This window comes from Panthera tigris, chromosome D4 (genome assembly GCF_018350195.1).
Source record: "Panthera tigris isolate Pti1 chromosome D4, P.tigris_Pti1_mat1.1, whole genome shotgun sequence".
In the NCBI taxonomy this organism is placed as follows: domain Eukaryota; kingdom Metazoa; phylum Chordata; class Mammalia; order Carnivora; family Felidae; genus Panthera; species Panthera tigris.
This window is the reverse complement of record NC_056672.1, coordinates 82,294,087-82,308,658: the sequence shown is the minus strand read 5'-3', so window position 1 is coordinate 82,308,658 and position 14,572 is coordinate 82,294,087. Positions and strand designations below refer to the sequence as shown.

The 14,572-nt window shown below is 37.4% G+C and overlaps 1 protein-coding gene across 5 annotated transcripts in view; it reads left to right on the top strand.

The window, feature by feature from the left end:
• Positions 1–14,572, top strand: part of DENND1A (DENN domain containing 1A) — a 509,265-nt gene that overhangs the window by 119,435 nt on the left and 375,258 nt on the right. For all 5 annotated transcript variants that reach the window (XM_042963736.1, XM_042963734.1, XM_042963735.1 and 2 more), the window contains one exon: positions 10,491–10,534. In XM_042963736.1, coding sequence (XP_042819670.1) covers positions 10,491–10,534 — 44 coding nt within the window. The remainder of the gene's footprint in view (positions 1–10,490; positions 10,535–14,572) is intronic.

Here is a 14,572-nt window from a genome sequence, read left to right as displayed (position 1 = left end):
TTCAGTGAGTGTGCCAGTTTTGTTGTTCCTTTGCCAGCTACACTTCAAATTCATTGCACTTGTGATGGAGGACATGGTTCTCTGTCTTTTTAATTTTTTGAAGTGCCAGTGTAATTGAATGTTAATTCATATAAGAATATACAGTTGGCCATGTTTGTAGGTTGTGCTGCCTGACAGCATGAACCGGAAGGGTCTGATTTGGATGTGGGAGGAGGAGAAAGATGAGCAGAGCATGTCCCGTTTTGTGGCAAAGCCGATTGATCAGGCTGGCTAGGTTTGGAGGTTGATTTTTAAGAAACAGAGATGAAATTGGGTGGTTTGGTCTTAATGGCCAGGCCAAGGATTCTAGACAAGTCTAGCTTTACAACACAAAGGTCTTGAAAGATGTTAAAAGTGGAAAAGGTCCTCAGAAAAATGGAGTGTAGAATTGTCACATGATCCAGCCATTCCAATTTTGGACATATATCCAGAAGAAGTGAAAACAGGGACTTGCACAAATATTTGTACACTCCTGTTCATAGCAGCATTATTTACGATAGCCAGAACTAGAAGAAACTCAAGTGTCCACAGATAGATGAATGGATAAATAAAATGTATACCCATTCAGTGGAGTATTATTCAGCCTTAAAAAGGAGGGAGGGGCGCCTGGGTGACTCAATCGGTTAAGCATCTGACTCTTGGTTTCTGCTCAGGTCATGATCTCAGTTTCGTGAGTTCGAGCGGGGTTGTCTCTGTCTCCCTTCTCTGTCTGCCCCTCCCTGGCTCACACCATCTCTGTCTCTCTCAAAATAAATATATAAACTCAGGGGGAAAACGGGAAATTCTGACACATGGCCACAACATGGATGAGCCTTGAAGACCTTGTGCTGAGTGAAATAAGCCAGTCACACAAGGATACATACTGGATAATTCCACTTATATGAGGCACCTAGAGACGGAAAGTAGAATGGTGATTGCTAGGGGTTTTGGGGAGGGGGGAAAATTGGGAGTTATTTAGTGGGTTCAGAGTTTTAGTTAGAGAAATGAGAAAGTTTTGGCAATAGTGATGGTTGTACAGTAATTCAGTAGCTGGACTGTGTACTTAAAAATGTTAAAATGGCAAATTATATATATATTTTACTCTCTGCTACCCTCCCACCCCCCACAAGTGGTATAGGATATATAGGTGCTGCTTCTTTAATGGTACAGACAAGGACTAGGCAGCAATAACTTGTTTCCAGGGAAAGAGAGGCAGAATTCTGTCTATAAGAAAGTCTGGTTGACAGGCACAGTATATATCCCTTGCTGAGGTGTCAGCTCTATCAGTACTAATGTGGTAGTTTGGCCTTAGCATTGGGGTTCTCAGTATGGTTTAGAGGCAGTGGAAACACATTTCCCAAGTAGGAAAACATTTTCTCTGTGTTCTTATTCATTTGGTTTAGCAAATAATTTCTTTCGTAGATAATCCAAGGATAACCTCTACTCTATAAAAATACTCAAAGTTCATCGGAATTCATCTTTTCATTCTTTTTTTTTTTTTAATGTTTATTTATTTTGAGAGCTAGAGAGAGCGAGTGCCAGCAAGTTTGAGCAGGGGAGGGGCAGATCCCTCCCTCGAGATCATGACCTGAGCCAAAATCAAGAGTCGGACGCTTAACCGACTGAGCCATCCAGGCGCCCCTTGGAATTCATCTTTTAATTATCATATTTACTAGTTGAATTGAGTGCTAGTTACTTTGGAGTCATTTTATTTATATCCTCAACTTGGCAAAGGAGTTTAAATCGAGAAATTGGAAAGCTCTCATTCATAATCTGCTAAGGCCTATTTCATGACAACATGTTTTGGTTATTTGTCCAGATGTATTCTCATTGTTGAGTCACAATAATAACTAGAAGACAGATCCACGGGAGGACATACATAAATAAAGCCAAAAAAGAAAGCCACTGTTGGATTCTTGGGAGTCTGATGGATCCATGCTGAATCCCAGCTCTGTTTCTTAACTGAATTTGTTCTTAGCCTCACTTCTCTTATTTATAAAACAGGGATACATGTACTTACCTGGCAGAGTTGTTGTTATGATTAATTAAGATAATAAACCATCTCTGGCAACAACTGGGATACATAGGCATTCAGTAAATGGTAGCTGGTAGGTAATATTGTAATTATTACTGCAAAAATGTTTAACGGAACTGTTTCTGAACCCCGGAATGCAAACTTAGAACGCAAAGAAATTAGCAGAAAGGTCCTTCCATTTATACAGAGATTCACCTCAGGGTTTCTGTAAATCTGGGAGAGTCCCTAGTGCATTTGATGTTTACAGATCATTAGCAAACAGATGCCAGGAGGCAAATAAACTGTAGCTTAAGGATTTTCGAACCACTGACGATGAAGAGAAAAGCAGTTTCTGATAAAGTTATAACATCTCTAAGTACGTAGTGGCAGGCAATGGGAAAATTTTAATTGGGTTTATAAAAGTTTATTTCAGGAACACATGTACTTCCAATTTGAGGCATACCTATACATCTGTAGCCATCTAATTTATAGTGCTTGCTTATTTCTCCACTGGGGTTAATAATAAAACAACAACTAATATTTATTGTGTGCTTACTTATATGCCAATGTGTCTTTAGGAAGGAAGCCTGTAGCGTTCAGAGGCTTGTTTTCAATGGGATGTTTTAAAATTGGCCTTTTATCCATTTAGAGAGGCGGGTATTTAAGGAGTGTGTTCTGTTTATTCTGTTTTGCCAAAATATGTGTTGAGCAGTTGTAACAGGGCAGACCTTTTGCAGGAGACCATGCTAAGTAGAACACGGGCCCTGGCCTCACCAAATACTGACTCCCTGTCCCCTGGACTGTTCACAAGGGGGCTTGTGGTAGCACGAGATGAACCATGCATGGTCTGGTCCTAGATTCCACGTCTGGCTCTGTCACTTCTTCCCTGAAGCTTTTCCTGTCCTTGTGAAAATTGGGTTCGATGCCCTTCTTTTAATCCTTGCACAGCACTTGGCAAGCTCTGTGGTTATTGTTTAATTCTGCGGATTCTCTGCTAGGGTTACACTGTAGACTCCTTGAGAGAGCAAGGACTGGCCCCTTCCTCATCTGGGCCAGTCACTTCTGCATATTTATGCCGTGAATAAATACTGATTTTCTAATTTTGGACAAATGGTAACCTATTGCTTTCTTTAACGATGATGCACTTATGATAGTCCTAATGTCATAGCTTTGTTATGAAGATAAAATTAGAAATTTTATTTTAAATTCCTATCACAGAGCCTGGCACATAGTGGGTACATGGTCAGTCGTTGTATTTGAATAACTGATGAAGTTCTCTCTTCCCCCTGGATCTGATAGAGGTGTTCTATCTATTTGTGAAAAGACTGTATGCAGTGATGTTACATTTGTAGTACACAAAGGACACAGCTTCATTTAGGTTGAGTCTGAAGTAGTTATTCACATTGGAATAAAAGTCGGACACTTATGGTACACATTCAAAAGAGGGGCTAAAACAAATCCTAACTTACAGGGAAGTTAAATGGAAACCTGGGATTTTAACCGTTAAAAAAAACAAAAAAGGACCTTCATCAATATTTATCAGTTTGATAGATTTTAGCAATTAGTTCCAAACTTAGAACTGATTTTTAAGAACCTAAATATTTAAATAACAATGAAAGTTGAAAACTAGGATGTTCAGCAGGCAAAAAAGCGAAGTATAAGTGCACGTATTCTCTTGACTTTTTTCGTCTCTCCAGTACACCCCCTTTTTCCATTTTAAAGCTCCCTTTGGGGGGTGCCTAGGTGACTCAGTTGGTTAAGTGTCTGACTCTGGATTTCAGCTCAGGTCATGATCTCTCACAGTTTATCGGTTCGAGCCCCACATTGGGCTCTGTACTGACAGTGCAGAGCCTGCTTGGGATTCTCTGTCTCCCTCTCTCTCTGCTTCTCTGCCTTTCTCTCTTTCCATCTCTGTCTGTGTCTCTCTCTCACATACATACATACACGCACACACAAACATTAAAAAAAAAATAAAGCCCCCTTTGGAATTCGACTTGTGTTTGATTTTGGGGTTCACGTGGCATAAGTTCGATTGAGAATCAGGTTTTCATAGACCTTTTGTGGATGGAATTAATTATGAAAAATATTTCAAATTATTGGTAAGTAGCGGCATTTGCTAGTGAAAAGTCTATCACCCTTCCCTAGAAAGAGAGATGAAACTCCCAAGATTTTACTGCGTAATGTCAGTGGACTTATTATTTGTAGAACAGTTGATGCATTTAGGACTTGCTGATTCACTTAATTGGTAACTGTACTACATTCATAAGTCCAACAACTGAAAACAATAGGTCAGTGTCTGCTGTTTATGCATAAATAGTCACATCAGAGCAGGATATGTCTGAAAGGCAGAATCTGTTAGTTTGTGGAGGAATCTGGCACGTGAATGGTTCCATTGCTTACCCTTCTGAGGTGGGTCGTGGTCTCCTTCCCTGAATAATGTTGTTTGGGTTTTTGTTGTAGGTGTAGACGGTGACCTGTTCTTGTGTTATCAAGCTGGCTGCTGTTAAGTAGTATTTGAATGTGTTTTAAATGCCAGTGTTGAGGGAAAAGGCTAGACTGGATACATAGTTTTAAAACCAGTGATGACTCAAAGTTTTATGTTTTACTGCCTTTATGTTTTAGAGCAAAAAGTTAAAACCTACAATAATTTTTGTTTAAGAAATTCCACTTTTACATGGAAACCAAATGTTCATTTAAAGGACTTTGAAATGCTTTTTATAATAGTGAATTATATTCCTTTGTAATTTCAGGGTAAAACCTGCATTTTGAAATCAATAATTTTTTGAGAAGAAGTAATTTTTAATTTAAAAACATTTTTATTTTATTTATTTATTTATTTATTTTTAGCGTTTATTTATTTTTGAGACAGAGACAAAGCATGAACGGGGGAGGGTCAGAGAGAGGGAGACACAGAATCTGAAACAGGCTCCAGGCTCTGAGCTGTCAGCACAGAGCCTGACGCGGGGCTCAAACTCACAGACCGCGAGATCATGACCTGGGCCGAAGTCAGCCGCTTAACCGACTGAGCCACCCAGGCGCCCCTTTAAAAACATTTTTAAAGGAAAGACAACATAAATTATTTTGTTCCACTGTTAAGAAGAAGGAAATCATGTTGATGGTTTTTTTTTTTAACTGTGTACAACATTTGTAATATTCCTTTCAAAAATACATTATTTTTAATAAGTAAATTTTAACTATGATAAGTGGAATAGTTTAGTAGAATAATTGTATTTAGTTAAAATGCTATACTAATGATTTAGGTATTTTGGAATATAAAGTAAGTGAAACTGACTCTTTATAACAGTAATGAGTTTAATAGGTAGTGTCCTTAAAGCTCTGTTTTAGTGCAGTCCAGTTTGCATTCATACTGTCCAGAAACTTTAATGCTACATTATACAAAAAAAAAAACAAAAAAAAAACTTCTCTTCATGAAGATTAAAAAAAAAAAGTTTATTTCTGAGTGCGTTTTGGGGAAGATTGAGCTCGTCCTCAAAATATACGACTTCTCAGACTACTTTCTGAGAGTGACCATTTTCAGTGTATAAAATTTGAAAATGTCATTAGGGAAAGAGCAGGGTAATGGACTATTTCCCCGTTTGCAGCATATTCTCATCTTCTCATCTGGAAAATTAAATCTGATTACAGCTCGGATTAACATTTACGGTTGTGGGAGAGAGGAAGATGGTACCTTAAACAACATGGAATTGAACAATGAGATTCTATCGTTTATAGCTAATTTTAAAGGCTAGCTTTTGAAGGGAAGATTTTTATAATTGTAAGCTTTAATATGTTCACTGTTTTGTTTCTTACTGACTGAAATCTCCTAGAGGTAATGACTGGATAAACTGAGAGGGCATTAAATGTAATGTTTTCTGCCTTGATGCCTACCATGTTAAAAGTGAAAGCAATGTAGATTCCCGTGTTGACGGCTACATTTGCAGTTTCTCTGAAATTTCCTAAAAGAGCTCCAGCTCTAGAAGATTGTGACGTTTGGTGAGTGTGCCGTTGTTACACATTTCATAGAAAAATGAAGTCGGTGTGTTTTTCAGTAGTCAGTTCAAGTGTCATGCCTTGACCCTTCAAATGGAGTCCTTGGTGTGACAGAGAAAAACAGGCAAATAACTTGGTAAGGTGTGAGTGTGTGCACACATACTGGTTCCTGATCTGCAAATGAGCCCTCATACATAACCACAGTACTTTTATGAATTATTTTGCATTTCTGTTGTAAAAGATCTGTCTACCACGTTTTCTAGGAACTTGAAGCCTAAGGCAGAACTCAAGGTTTTGGAGCCTGTGTAAAATAATTTATAGCACCGTTCCAGCAAGTCTTGCCCAAACTCTTATTCTATTAATTAAACATCCTGTGGCAATCTGGTATATCTTAAAGATTTAAAGTATGTTACGGTAGAAGACTAGAAAACATGAACAATTGAAGTTGAAGAAAATTAACCTTTCTTTAAAAAAAAAAATCAAGACATATTTGTTCTGAGACTTTTTTTTTTTTTTCCCCCCCGCTGTGAAGACATAGCCTCTTAAGCATGGTCATGTTCGGTGCCTGAATCAGATCGTGCTGTTGGGATTCCCGTGCTGTGAAATGTCTTAAGTATGGAAATGCTTCTGGTGGCTTCCAGTGGAAGTGGTGCCCATGTGTCTTTGTGGAGACCTCCTCTTGCAGGGCCACGGTGCTGGAAGCAGGGAGTAGCCCATCACATGGACATAATGCAAAGCCTTGTCCCAGAGCCAGCTGCCTCTTTGAGGTGTACGTAGTTAAGAGATGTATGGACTCTACCATACCATGCGTCTTGTGGCGAGATATTTTTAATATATTTTTTGTCGAAAAGTATTTTCCTGAGAGATGATGAAATTAGTTTTTAATTTCGTTAAGAATCAACCACTTAAATCTGGAGAAAGTTGCCGAGAGAGAAGGAAAAGGAATGTTCTTAATTTTCCTTCAGGGGGACAATTCTTAGAGAAAAAGCTTGACATATGCCCATGCTTCTCTTCTCACTGCCAATTGCCTAAGCAAATTGTTGCTTTTTTCCTTGGTAGTTCTCTGATCTGCAGATTTTTGTGTTGAAAGTTAGCTGTTTGGTGACACTGCATTTGGCGGTGAGGGTATGAATGTGAGAAGGTGTTTTGGAACATTAGCAATTACAGTATTGGATGGTGGATAAAGAAATAGATATATAAATATTAGACCGATGCACAGTTTTCCAGTGTATGTTATTTTCCATATAAAGATATAGAACATTTCATAAAATGTTCCCAGACCATTTAAAACTCAAAGAAATGCAGCTGATGCAATGAAATACATAGAGTCCTTGTAAAAACATACAGACACGCAAGTGGATTGCTGCCAGACAGAAAATTTAAAGGCGGTTTGCTTAACTGCAGGGTGCTACGTTTTGCACAATGTGCCATGCTGAAACTGTTAGTAAGGCGGGTGTTGTGTTGCTTGAGAAAAGCAGATTGTATTTGGACCTTTTAAACTCAGATGTTTCCAATGTCGATATTTTGGTGACATTATGGCATTATGATCGACTCAATGTGAAAAAAGAGGATTTCACTCTACTGTGCAAAATAGACATTTTAAGGAAACTCAAATCAATTATTTTCGTCTTTTTTGTTAATTTTTACAAAATTCCTTTCATAGTGTTTTATCAGATCGGATCTTTAGCTAATGGAATGGGACTTAGTAGGTTGGGCTTTGGGTTTTAAAAAGCATTGCCCTCCCTATCTGCCCCCATTCCGCTTTAAAAAAAAAAATATTGCTTTAGAGAATGTTAAGAACCCATGAAGTTTGCTTTTGTGACCCTCAAGGCCTTAAAGGAAAGCACAAGCTTTATGCTTAGATCATAGTAAATAATAATCCATGTATTCTCTTGGAACGTGATTCTGTAAAACTCTGGGCGTCTCACTTTGGGGTTAGTCTGAGGACAGTTGGAGGAATTTGATGATGATGGTGGTTATGGCTACCACTGAGGCAGTGTTGAGGATGGCATGATTTGAATGAGTTCCATCTTGGCATTCCATGGTCATCTTTACCGTTAGTATATTAAAATAAGTTGAGTTTTCTTTTTATCCGTGCTTTCTTCTCGTTTTAAAGTTCTGCACTGCATATATGAATAAAATACATTTTCTAATTATTAATGTAGTTTCTTATTAACGTAGTTGACCAAGGATGTAAAAACCTTCCTTCTCCCACCCATGAGTAGGAAACTTATTTTTTAACTTGAAGAATATATCACAAATTTTGGTTTTTGACATTTGTCCCCTCAGAGAATGGTGATAAGAAGATAAGTCTTTGTGTTTTTTGCCATCTTTATTTTCATGAGTATTTTTGTGGTTCCTGAGAAGCACCAACTACTGCAAGAAAGAGGACATGATATTAAAGATGTATATGTGAGTCATTTCTGTATGAGGTTTTCTGGTTAAAGAGTGTTAATCACATGACAGTTGGAAGAAAAAGAAGCCTTAGATTATTTTGTGGCTTTCTGAACTTGTTTTTTACCATTTCCCTCAGTGGCTTGCTTACAAGTGCATTTTTGTTTCAGTCTTGGGCGCAAATTTTAAATCCTAATACGCCAGTTTTTCTCTGCACCAGGGTGACGTACGTATGTTTCAGGAATTGGAACCCCTGCCTCTTACGGAAGCTCTCCCCACCCCCACCCCCACCCCAGCAGCACACTTTGAGAGGTTTGATAGGCATCTGGCTGTATCTTTGCATCCTGCTGACTAATTCTTCCCTGTAGACCTAGTGCTGCTCAGCCCACACCGTTAGCGCCCTCTGGCCTCCTGTCCCAAGAGGGCCAAGTTCTTGAGTGATTTCAGCCCTTCCGGCCAGAGAGAAGCAACAGCTTCTCAGCTTCCTCAGGCTTACTGGGGCAGCCGTGAACAGTACCTCAGAGGGGGTCACTCCAGAATTCTGCTGGTCACAGTCTACACGGGTCCTTTGTCCCATCTACTACTTGCAGATGAAGGTTAAGAAGGAAATTGGTCCCCAGTTTGTAAGTCAACCAGAAGATCCTTCAAGAAGAGTTGAAATGGTCTACAGATAGTTTCAGCTTTTTTGCATCACCCATTGGTGGAAGCTTTGTTTTTTTGGTATGCCTTTTTGAATATTCCTGCTTTTGTTACTACTCTTGGGTTTTGAAAAAATAACATCCATTGACTTGAATGACTTGAAAACTGGTATTTCTAGGGTTTAAATGTAGTATGTGAATAGGCTCTTTGTTTTCTCCCTTTTTGATTCTTTGCTGCAGAGAGGTTCTTGGCTGCATTGTTGTGTTGTGATTTGGAGGGTTTTAACTTTTAATGTGGATTCACTCATCGAGAAGTAAATTGATGATTTAAAAGGTAGTTATGAAAAAAAAAAGATAGCTCTGAAAACCGAGTAGCGTATTTTGTGATCAGTGTGCGAGGGGACCCTCAAATACTATGCTTTTCCACAAGCCTTTGCACTGATATGTGATTTCTCAAATATGTAATATTATTATCACTCCCCCATAATGTGTCTCTGAGGAACCAAGTCTTACTCTTATTAGAAAAGATTGAATGTTTTCCTAATCAATAGCAAATGGAGTGCTAATAGCTTTTAATTAGTACACTTCTGTATTGACTTGCAGACGATGGCATTGGATTATCTTGCAATTATGATTGAGGAATCAAGTGAACCCTTTGGTAATTCCATTTTAAACAGATGGCCATAAAAGGTGTTTTCACCTATGTATTTTTATAGTTTCTATGCAAGTCTTATTATGTTCAGTAGAACATAATATCTCATTTCATGATATTTTGTCTGCACTGCCAAACCAAAAGTCTATTGTTTGGTTCTGTTTTGAAGAAAACTTCATCTGGTTTTATCTGTATTTTCAAGAGTTCGTGAGTGTTTTGCTAAGGGTATATTTTATTTTGAAAAGCAAAGAGTTTTGCATTTGTTCCTTGAAAGAATTCTTCTCTTACTCCCCCCCACCCCCGCCCACACACACACACACACACACACACACACACACACACACACACACACACTCACACACACTCACACACACTCACGCAATCTGAAACTGGTGTTTAAGGTGGTTTATCAAGCCCACATCTGTAACTGTGAAAAGGAGGCTTCTGATTAGAGAAAAAAAAGTCAAGCCAGGTTTAAGACTCATTTTCTTTGGAAAAATATATTGAGTGCAATTTTCAGCGGGCAAGATTTTTGCATTAGGTAATAGTCTAAAGTTAACAGTAGCATCAGGTCTTCAGAATTTTTCTTTTTTATATTTCTGGAGGAGGGTAATGGGAGTGCCTTGCCGAGTCCGTCCTTGTGCTCATCAACATAGCAGCCTCAGCTGCCCCCCTTGGATCCCCTGCCAGGGCTGCTATCATCTTCTGATCAAATATTAATGTGTGATCCTCTGCTTGCTCACTAATCCAAAGCCAATTAATATTATCTGTCAATTATTTACAGATCCTGAGGTGCAGAGGCAATTCCCGGAGGACTACAGTGACCAGGTTCGGAATGCGTAATTAATTTTTTACATGACAAAATTTATTTCAGAGTTGTTCAACATATTATTACTGTTCTTTTTACTGAAAGAGATAAATGAATTTTTAGAGGGAAGAGAAATAGCAATTAGGAACCCAAGACAAAAAGTAAAAACAGATGAGGTATCGGATTGAAAATATTGGTGCTAGATTTGGGGTGTTAACCTTCAGGAACAAATGCACAAAAAGTAAGGAAGAAAAATCTATCACAAATTTTTACCTTTTACTTTGAGGTATGCTGTAGTCTGCAGTTCGTTAGGAAATCCTTTTTGGGCTGCCTGTGAACTTTTATTTATTTATTTATTTATTTATTTATTTCTTATTTATTTATTTATTTATTTAAATGCTATTTAAGCAATCAAGAACCAGCATAACAAAAAAAGAGATGATGTGGAGGGAAGTTTATAACATTTCCTGGAATTTGAAATAGATTATGAAGCTGTGTGTTATGGTAGTACTCCAAGAAGAAGATACACATTCAGGAACGGTCTTCAGGGTGAGGTTAGTTCTAATGATGGTAGTGAAAGTTGAGGTTGGCTGGTTGGCCCTGCCATCTCGAATTTCCTGTATCCCGCAAGCATGGAGTGAAGTGAAAGGAAATATTTTAGTCACAGAATAGCGCTGAAGTTGTGATGTTGCTCTACTCTTGATAATTAGATCCGGGTTATACATTCTGGATTCCAGTGTCTATCTTAAGAAATATTAGAGATGTTTTATAGCTTTTTGGGGGGCATCTTACATTTTTAGTTCAAATAAGCAATTTGGGATGCTTTTTAAAGCCATTTCAAGATAGAAGCATCCTTGATTACACTGAGTAAAACAATTATAAGGTCTTTCACATGTAGAATATTGTACACAATAAAAACATGTTTCTGAAGTACCTCCATTGAATTTTGTCTATTAAAAAATGTCCTTGAATGAGGATAAGTACAATGGAATAGAAATATCCAGTACAATAGTCGTAACACCTTTGCAATGTGGCCTGTTATATAGAGGGCAAGGTATCTGAGACATCTTTATGAATACAGGGGACATAATGTGACCAGGAATATAACTGGATAATCAGTATAATGAGATGCTTTGTAATGAGATTTTATTGTACAGGAACCCAAGAGAACTGGTATGGTTTGCTTTGTGTGTGATCTCAAGACTCTTGAATGAGATTTTAAAAATACTAATCTTCTCTAACCCTTGCTTCGTCTTCCAACAGGAGAGTTACATTTTTATCTTGCCTTAAATTGCTGTGTGATTGATTGAACCCATTGGATTTAAACTGCACAATCCAAAGATTATAAGACCTCATTATTAATTTTTTTCGTCAAACAATGTCTAAAGAGTGAAAAATCTCAAAGTGTGGTTCTGAATAGACTTGAGTCCATAGCTCTTAAGAAAATCATTATTCTAAAATCTTTTGTCTAGGTAAATAACCTTTGTGGTCCCAGGTTCTGAATTAGCCAACAAGAGAAAATTTTGTGGGACAAACCTGAAAATAACAGGGTTAACATCTGCATCTATTCCTTTAAACATAGTTTCTTGCTATATCTGAAACTTTTTGACCAGAATGACTATTTCCTCTTTTTGGTGTAACTTTTAAAAATCACATGGGTAGTATGTTCATGACAAAATACTTAGGAAATATGGATAAATCAGCAATAAGTTTAAAAAAGAATGAAAAGAAAGCAAACGTAATTCATCTATAGTTTTTACTCAGAGATAACCACTATGACAATTTGGTATTTACCTTCCCATGTTTGTTTTTCTGAGTATATGTTTGTATGTTTGGGAGGCACATATGTGTATATACACATATGTATGTACAGTCCCCATATATATAGTATGTGTGTGTATATAGAGAAATACTCTTCTGTTGCATGTGAAACTCAGTTTAGAGATTAAATATTATGTTATGAACTTAGTTCCCTTTACTTTGGTTAATGGATGTTATCACAAGTATTTCATATGTTGAAGTTGGAATAATTTAAAATTACGGTAAGAACCTAAAAAAATGATGATTTTCAGCTATTTTAAAGTATTCACAGGATAGTTACTTGTTTTCTTTGTTTAGATCTGTTAACATAATGTTAAAATTTGGAGGACGGTACTCATGGGCTAGATGCAGACTTAGGAGAGTCTTATTTAACATTTCTTCCAACTCCGCATACGTGGTTTCCCTTCCTTATCACATATAACTCGAGAATGAAGGGTGAATGAAAGGTCTGCTTTGCTTTTGGGGAAGTTACCTCCACGTTCCCAGAAATTGATTTGACAGTTGATTGGATGGTCAAGGGAATGAGACCTGCATGTTTCTTATTTACCTTTTTATCAGTTGGGTGCCAATCTTCTATTTTTTCCTCCTCTTCTCAGCATTTTTTGGATTAAACCAAATTATCTTTTCCCTTGGTGTACTATATTAGAGGGTTCTTAGAAATGTTTTAGTCCATAGAAACCTTAAATGCTGAATATGTGCTTGATCTAGACAACATTTCTAGTATTAAAACATTTATGATGTAATCCGTAAGGAATATGGGAGCTAATTCACCACAAAGCATAGTGCTTGTTACTACATACGCACGCACACAAAATTCCCTCCTCCAGTTTTCCTCCTCATTCGCCTAACCTACCAGTGCTTGTTTTTACATATAGTGTATTTCCCATGTACCAGCACACTTGATCAGAGACACTTGCTGCTGCTAGATGTTTTATTCTGTGTGTTCTTTGTACCTTACAGTAAAAGAATCTGTCACAAATTATTGTGGCTCACTGCTTTAGAAACTGAGAAAAAAGGGAGGTTAGATTGACATCTGTGACTGAATAATGATGACCAGCCTTTTGGCTCTCCTTGAGCCACAAAGCTAGCACTGCCTTTAGAGTGGAAAAAGAAGTAAGAAGAAAGGGGAGGGATAAAAGAGAGTTACAAATCTGTGGTCCCGGAGATGTATTACTGTTGGGCCAGTTGTCTGCGTGGTATGATAATCCATTTTGATCTTCTCTGTCTTAATTGTCTGCTAAAGACAAATGGGCAGTAAAAGTTCATCAGTTTCATCTTTTTGCTTCTCGTTTAGAAGCAGAATAAATGATCCATCACTACAGAAGTAGCCTTTCTTTCTGACACGGAAGTAATGCAGACCCAACACGTTTTATTAAAATGTTTTCCCCTCATTATTTCCCTCCTCTCAGCTCTGATACATCTTACTGTTTCATAAAAAATGTAATCTGAAATGTAAATAAGGGTCTCGATTCAGAAAGAAGAAGTAATGAGCAGCCTGAGCCACATCTTAGGACTCTTGATTGTAATTACTGACAAAGTGATTTCTCTGTGCCCCATTTTTTTTTCTTCCTTAAGTTGTCTGTGACACCCTCAGACCGCAACGACATCTATGGTTTAAAACCATTAAATCACTGTAGCACTCAATATTTCATTTAAAATCTGGTAAGCCTGCTATCTTGAAACCTGAAAGTATAGGCTTTGTTAATTCCGGAAAGACATGCAATTCCTGTATTTTTGAAAATAGAGGAACAAACCAAAAAGGCAAAAGCAAGGGCTTCTCAGAGTTCACATTATTTATTCATCTGCTTTTGTTTAATGCTTAGCTGGTTTATATACTAAAACATCAGCATTGATAGGATCCTGACTTGAATCCTGCATTTAAAAAAATAAATCTTGTAACAACGTATTTAAGAAATTTAAAAAATTGTGTCCCTAAGCGTAATATGAAGTAGTCTAAATTTTTTTTGGCGGGGGGGCGGGTGGTGTTAAGATTCCGAAATCACGGATATGATTTTTTGGTTACTTTGGTTTTGGTAGCTTAAACCACATTCTTTTCAATCTCTCACTCCAGGTTTAGATAATGAAGTTCTTAATAAAGCCTGGACCATAGAAAAATTTGTTAAAAAAGACCAGAATCGCAATAAGATTATTTTTCATTTCTAGAAATGGTTCTGAAAGATATGAGCATGTCAATCTAGCGTTAAAAATAAAATACAAAACATGAATACCTTTTTTTG